Source organism: Fukomys damarensis, unplaced genomic scaffold (assembly GCF_012274545.1).
Source record: "Fukomys damarensis isolate Sample0158 unplaced genomic scaffold, DMR_v1.0_HiC HiC_scaffold_37, whole genome shotgun sequence".
Lineage (NCBI taxonomy): Eukaryota > Metazoa > Chordata > Mammalia > Rodentia > Bathyergidae > Fukomys > Fukomys damarensis.
In genome coordinates, this window is record NW_022900949.1 from 5722248 (window position 1) to 5729025 (window position 6778).

Here is a 6778-nt window from a genome sequence, read left to right on the forward strand (position 1 = left end):
AGGCAGGAGGATCTCAAGTTGAAGCCCAACCTGGGCAATGTAGCAAGACCTTGCTTGTCCCCCGCAACACACACACACACACACACACACACACACGCACGCACACACACACACGCACACACACACACACACACACCCATAAAGGGGGGGCCCAGGTGAGTGTGGTGAGTTCACCCAACCCAGGCCAAGTACCTTCAGGCTGTTTCAAATCTCCTGCTAACTCAGATCAGGTGTGACCCAGTAAAAACAAACACACATGCGCATACCCCCACACACACACACACCAGGGCTTGCCCTGGGAAGGGGCACCCACTTTCCGCCCCCCAAGCCCCAGCCCACTGAACTGGGAATCGTGGAACAAGAGCTCTGCGGAGACTGGTGCCGGCCACCACCTGTGCCTCCCTCCGCCTAAGCCGCTGCCACGCACGGCCACAGACGCGTCAAATGTCAAAGGCCCTGTTTATTCTGGCAACCCGGAAAGAAAACACGGAAATAAAAAAGAAAGATTCATGCAGTCAACTCCAGGGGGTAGGGTGGGAATGAGGAGAGAGAGCCGATGGGAAGTAGGGAGAAGGAGAGGGAAAAAGAGAAAGAGGACTGGAGGCTCCGATCAGTAAAAACACAAGCTGGACATGGTAGCTATGCCTGTGATCCCAGCACTCTGGGAGGCTGAGGCAGGAGGCTCTCAAATTCGAACCCAGCCTGGGAAAATTAGCAATTTAGTCAGACCATGTCTCAAAAAAACATCTGGGGATGCAGCTCAGTGCAAGGGCCCTGGGTTCAATTCCCCAGTACCACACACACAAAAAAAATTAAAAAACAGGGACATCAATTAAAAAAGGCAGGAAGACCAAGAAATGGAGTATCAAAAACAGATCCAGAAAGGAGGAGAGACATAATTTGAGAAAATGCAGGGGTAGAAATAGAAGGGCAGAGAACAAAAGCTGGGCAGAGGTGGGAAAAGGAAACGAAGGAAGGGAAAAGGGGCCACAGAGACAGACCGGAAGGGATGCAGGCAGCAAGGGACGGACCCCCAGCAGCCCTCGGGCAGCCTGAGCCCTAGGGGTCCCCCGCGGTGCTGATGACATGGAAGAGGGTGACGTTGTACAGCACCTGGTGGCCGTTGTTCCAGGTGTACAGGGCCCGCTCGCGGGGGTTGTAATCCAGCATGGAGATGTGCGAGTACTGGTTGTGGAAGGGCACGTCCGTGTACTCATAGCTGGACGTGTTGGTGAAGTAGGCGAAGTAGACCTTGGCCCCGGCCAGGTGGGAGTTGGTGACGTAGAGGACCCCGCAGATCATGAAGGCCTCGCCCGCACTGCGCTTGGGGTAGCCGGTGTCCCAGGACCGCATGACCTCCAGGGAGTGCGGGTCCAGCCGGCTGACCACGATGTTACCCGCGTTCTGGTTGGTGGTGTAGACGGCCCAGAGCCCGCTCTCGTCCACCATGAAGTCCATGTCGGAGAAGCCGCCCCAGGAGTAGGGGAAGGTGTTGTTGTAGCCGGCGCCCGGGAGGCTGCGCTGCACCAGCACGGAGCGCGAGCGGAAGTGGTACTTGACCACCACGTTGCTCTGGTACTTGTTGTAGAACAGCGAGCCGTTGTACACCACATGGCCCGTGCCCGCCCAGGGCTGCGGCAGCAGGTGCTGGATAAAGTTCTGGCCTTTGACGAAGTCGCCCAGGCTGCGGAACTCCAGGACCCGCCGGCCCTTGTAGTAGCCGTCCATGTACCAGACCTGCGGGAGCAGCCGCGGGTCACTGCGGGGACCCGGGGGACCCAGGACACACACCTGGAGACCGCTCACAACAGACACCGAGTGGGTGGCACTCGGCCCAGAAGGATCCGGGGGAAACTGGACTCTCTGGGGGACTCCCGGGCCCCAGTGTCCACCAGAAACTGGACACTGACTGGTTAGGGGGCGCTGGACAGCCACGGGGTGACAAGAGGCCACTTGTCACGGCCGTGGGGGACCCGTGACACCAGGTAACTAGGCGTAACTCTTCCACCATCCTCATCATGGTTGTCACGGTAAACAGCCCTTGTGAGCACTGTCATCCTTATTATTATCATTATTGTTGTATACTGGGTATTGAACCCAGGGCATCTGCACTGCACTGCATCCCCCAGCCCTTTCTTTTATTTACTTATTTATTTTTGAGACAAAGCCTCACTGACTTGCCCAGGCTGGGCTCAAACTTAAAATCCTCCTGCCTCAGCCTCCCAGAGGGCTGGAAGACAGGGATGCACGACCACCCTGCCCAACTGAGTGCCCTTGTTACTGGGCTAAGAATCCTAAGACTTAGCCGGGTGTGGTGGTGCACGCCTGTCATCCCGGCACTCGTGAGGCTGAGGCAGGAGGATCGCTGTGAGTTCGACGAGACCAGCCTGGGCTACATAGTGAGTTCCAGGTCAGTCTCAATTACATAGTGAGACCCTGTCTCAAAAAAGAAAAAAGAATCCTAAGAGAGTCAGGGCTGGTGACCAAGGAGACAAAGACATTAAGGACCCTGCCCGAGGCTCCCTGGCTAGGAAGTGGTGGGCGGGGATGCAAGGCCACGTGTGGCTCCCAAGCCGGAGGACTGCTTGGACCACCGTGATCCAGGGGAGACCAGCAACACGGTGGAATGGTGGCAAGGCACTCGGTGGCCACCCAGTCACCGTTACAGGGCGGTCACTGGGCAGTTTGTGCTTGGCCCTCGCGGATCTAGGTAATGGGAGGTCCTCACCCCACTAGGAGTCCAGGGTCACGCACGGGCAGTGCTTGGAGCGTAGTTCTTGGGACGACTCTGGCAACTGTAGTGTTTCAGAGATCAGTGGTCGCTGGGAGGTGGCGGTAGTGAGTCACGTGCTGCGTGACACAAGGCTAGGCCACACGACAGCGGCTCTCTAAAATCATGTCACCTGGCGACACTGACGCCATCTTACTTTGCACTCTGTGGCGTTGGCCATGCGATGGCCCGACTCGTTTCTCAGGAGACCGCCAGGGACCGTCCACTAACCATTCTCCACGCAGTCACTGGAGGCCACTAGACTTTGGGATCCCCAGGGCTAGAGGGTCCCTGTTACCTGCTGGTCACTAGACAGCCAAGGGAGTGCCCAAGGGCTCTGACCTGTGGGGGGCGCTGTCACTCACCCGACTGTCCGCACTGGGGGCCATCGTGTCAGTCATCCAGGAGCCGAAGCGGGACCCCATGGCCCGGATGGTGATGGGGTTGCTGACCCCGGTCAGCTTGCCACAGCCTGGGAGGCAGGAACGGGCCGTGAGGGTAAGGAAGGAACAGGCTTGGTGTTGAGGGAGGGCACAGAAATCTATCCCAGGAGAGAGTCGGGGTGGGAAGGGAGGGTACTGAGGGAAGGGTCACTGCCCGTACTGTGGGCCGGGTTTGGCTGGGTGCGGAGGTCAGGGGTCAGGGGGTCAAGGGTCAGGAGGTCAGGGGGTCAAGGGTCAGGAGGTCAGGGGTCAAGGGTCAGGAGGTCAGGCCAGCCTTACCCAGCTTCTGGGCGCAGGCGTGGAGCCGGGCCTCCAGGGCCATGACGCGCTGCTGCAGGTCCTCATAGCCATAGGCGCCCATCTCCTCCTGGATGGCAGCAAGACTGCCCGAGAGGTTCCTCACCTCCTCCCGCAGCCGCACAATGGTCCGCGTGTCGGTCTTGTACTGCTCCAGCACCGAGCTCAGGGGCAGCAGCTCCGTCATCCTGTCCTTCAGCTCCTACCCCCCAAGGCAGAACCCCACTGCCCAGTGTGACCGCTGACCTCTGCCCCACAACTCCACCCTGTCATCTTTCTTTTGTTGTTTTTGTTTTGTTTGAGCCCGGAGCTCTCAGCAATCCTCCTGCCTCAGCCTCCCCAGGGCTGCGGTGACCGACGTGGGCCACCACACCCAGCTCCACCCATGACATTTGGCCCACCCTGGACCCCAGATCCCGGCCAGCCCTGAGCTGACCCATCCGGCCCTGACCCCGGAGGTCCCACCTGGAAGCTCTTGGCCGAGAGGGAGCCATCAGCTGCCCGGAGCCTCGCATCCAGGCTGCGCATGAGGGTCTCCATGCTGCGGACGTACTGCAGGTCACGGTAGGTCCGCAGCTCGAGGACTTCCATGGACTGGGACACGTTCTGGACCTGAGGCGGGGGCAGTTGCGGACACCTAAGCTCCTTATCCCACCCCCCAACCAGAGATGCCACAGGCGAGGCCCCAGGCACCACAGATGCCGGACACCCCCCCAACGTGCAGTCCGGCCCCCACCACCTGTCCCCCGATCCTCATCCTCAAGGCAGCCGGAGGGGGCGATGCAAAATAAGGGCCTGGCAGGTTCCGCTCCCTCACCGCTTCCGGTCCACCACGGCAGGGCTACCTCCTGTCCCCCAGGTCTGCAACAGTGCCACCCTCACACCCCCTTGACCCGGTAACCTCCTTCTCTGCCTGGGCTACTATCCAGAACATCTTTACCCCGCCTGCCCCCGTCTGGGGAATTGAGCCCAGGGCCTTTGCACTGAGCTACAGGCACTGCCCTTTTATTTTCTATTTTGAGACAAGGTCTCACTTGGTTGCTCAGGTGTGACTAGAACTTGAGACCCTCCTGCCTCAGCCTCCCGGTGTGCTTGGATTACAGACGTGCCGAACCACGTCAGGCTAGGAGAAAATGTCTTCCCAGGATCTTCTAGAGGAAGAAGGGCACAGAGCGCTGCCAGGTCAGGTGCACTAAAGGCTGGGCTGCAGGGGCTGCCACGAAAGAGACCTGGATGCTGCCCTGGGAATTTTCCACCTTCGCAGCCCCCAAGCCGTTGGCCTCTCTTGCCCAGAGGTGCTGAGCAGACACTGAGTTAAAATATCCACGGGGACCTGGGGATGCAGCTCCACAGTGAGTGCCTGCCTAGCCTGCAGAAGGCCCTGGACTCCATGCCCAGGAAAAAGCAAAAAGAAAAGGGCCCTTTTTCTCAGGCAGCTCTGCACAGTGCATGCCGCCGGAGGGGCTGGGCTAGGCCGGCTGCAGGCAGCTCTAGGTGGGAACGGCCGAGAGGTCCTTACCTTCTCCATCAGCTGCCTCAGCTCCCGGCTCCGGCCGTCACGGGAGCAGGTGCTCTGTGCCGGGATCACGGCAGTACATACGCATTTACCATCCGGGGCCTGGGCCGAGGTATACAGCTGCCAGCCCTCCTCGGGGCTCTGGAAGAGAGTCTGAGAGAGGCAGGGTCAGGGCCGGGACCTTGTAGAGGACTTCCCTCCATCGTTTGTTCTGTTGAGACAGGGTCTCCCTGTGTAGTCCAAGCTGGCACTGAACTCACTATGTAGTCCAGGCTGGCCTCAAACCTGAGATCCTCCTGCCTCAGCCTTCTGAGTGCTCAGATGACACGTGTGCCACCACACCTGGCTTGACTTGATCTTGCTGGGGGAGAAAAGGGGCCTCCGGGAGGTGACAGACACCCTTCTCCAGATGCCCGGAGAAGTTCCAAATCGCATATCGAGGGGCCAACACGTGGGATCACAGTTTTTCCTCAGGGAGCCCCATTTCACAGATGTGAGGCACAGAAGGGTTAAGATTCACAGCAAGGAACTGGAGGGTTCAAGCTCTTCTGCCAGCCAGGAATTCATTCTCTCATACACGTGAGCACACACACAATCCTACCTCCATAACCACAGTTAGAAACTGGCCATGGTGGTGCACGCCTGTCAGCCCAGCACTTGGGAGGCTGAGGCAGGAGGATCTTCGTGAGATCGCAGCCAGCCTGGACTACACAGTGAGTTCAAGGCCAGCCCAGACTACACATCAAGACCCTGTCTCAAAAAGCAAAAATACTCCAGGCTGGCCTCAACCTTGTCATCCTCTTGTCTCAGCCTCCTGCATAGCTGGGATTCCAAAGTGCTCTGTGATCTCCATCTCTTTTCCTTTCTCCCTGGCACTTCTTTCTTTCTTGATACCTGTGAATGAATCCAGCTCCTCTGCACTGAGCTACTTCCTCAGCCCTTCCATTTTTATTTTTAATACTGAGCAGTCTTGCTTAGTCACTAAGTTGCCCAGGCCCGGCTCAAACTTGAGATCTTCCTGCCTCAGCCTCCCACAGCGCTGGGATCACAGGCGTGTGTGCCTGTTTGGTCTTCCCCTGCAAAGTCCCACCTAACACAAGCAACACCTGGCCCTTGGCTCTGGAAGAATGTAGAATTAGCTTCGTTTCCTTCCAGGATGAACGCAATTCTATAAACCAACACAAAGCCAAACAATGACCAGCAGCCATGTCGTCTCCCCCCCACCATCCCCAAGCAGTTAGGACAAAAACTTCCTCCCGCAAAGACTCTCATTTATGCAGAAACAAATCAGCGCAGTTCAACATAATTCACATCTCCTCCTTGCTTTTCTTCCCATGCCCTTTAAAGCAAACAAGGCCTTTTCTCTCCATGTAGGAAATATTGAATTGTAAAAGAGAAGCAAGATTTAAGTGGCAGGAAGAGAAGGCCTCCGCGGCTTTCCTAAAATAATTGTCTGTGTCCCTCGCACCTCGCCTGGCGCTCTCTGCAGCAGCGTAATTAAATGCCTGGGGTTTGGCTGCCAACTCCCAGCCGCTGAGAGCCTCAGGTTTACCCTGAGGGCTTGAGTTCAAATATGCAGTCAAATTCTCATCCCTAGAAGCCACTGGAATGTCCTGGAAGGCTTTAAACGTTTTGTTCTTTTGTTTGTTTTTGGTATTTGAGACAGGGTCTCATTATGTATTCCAGGCTAGCCTTCCACTTGAGGTAACCCTCCTGCCTCAGCCTCCTGTGCTGTGGCATACCTGGCTCATT

General features: G+C 57.5%; 1 protein-coding gene across 1 annotated transcript; it reads right to left on the minus strand.

Annotated features, from left to right (window-relative positions):
* Positions 1 to 757: 757 nt before the first annotated feature.
* On the minus strand, positions 758 to 5192 carry Olfm2 (olfactomedin 2). Its single transcript, XM_019209127.2, has 5 exons — positions 5030 to 5192; positions 3976 to 4122; positions 3493 to 3712; positions 3136 to 3242; positions 758 to 1737 (listed from the first exon to the last, which is right to left on the minus strand). The coding sequence occupies exons 1-5, from the start codon at positions 5036 to 5038 to the stop codon at positions 1060 to 1062; spliced, it is 1161 nt and encodes a 386-aa protein (XP_019064672.1). The 5' UTR covers positions 5039 to 5192; the 3' UTR covers positions 758 to 1059.
* Between the last annotated feature and the right edge of the window lie 1586 nt (positions 5193 to 6778).

What these genes read in the sequence shown, in the direction of transcription:
- Olfm2 (XM_019209127.2), bottom strand. An exon ending in CGCCTGCGCCCAGAAGCTGG is followed by an intron (nt 3,243 to 3,492) that starts GTAAGGCTGGCC and finishes CCTGCCTCCCAG; the next exon opens with GCTGTGGCAAGCTGACCGGG. An exon ending in CCCCCAGTGCGGACAGTCGG is followed by an intron (nt 1,738 to 3,135) that starts GTGAGTGACAGC and finishes CTGCTCCCGCAG; the next exon opens with GTCTGGTACATGGACGGCTA.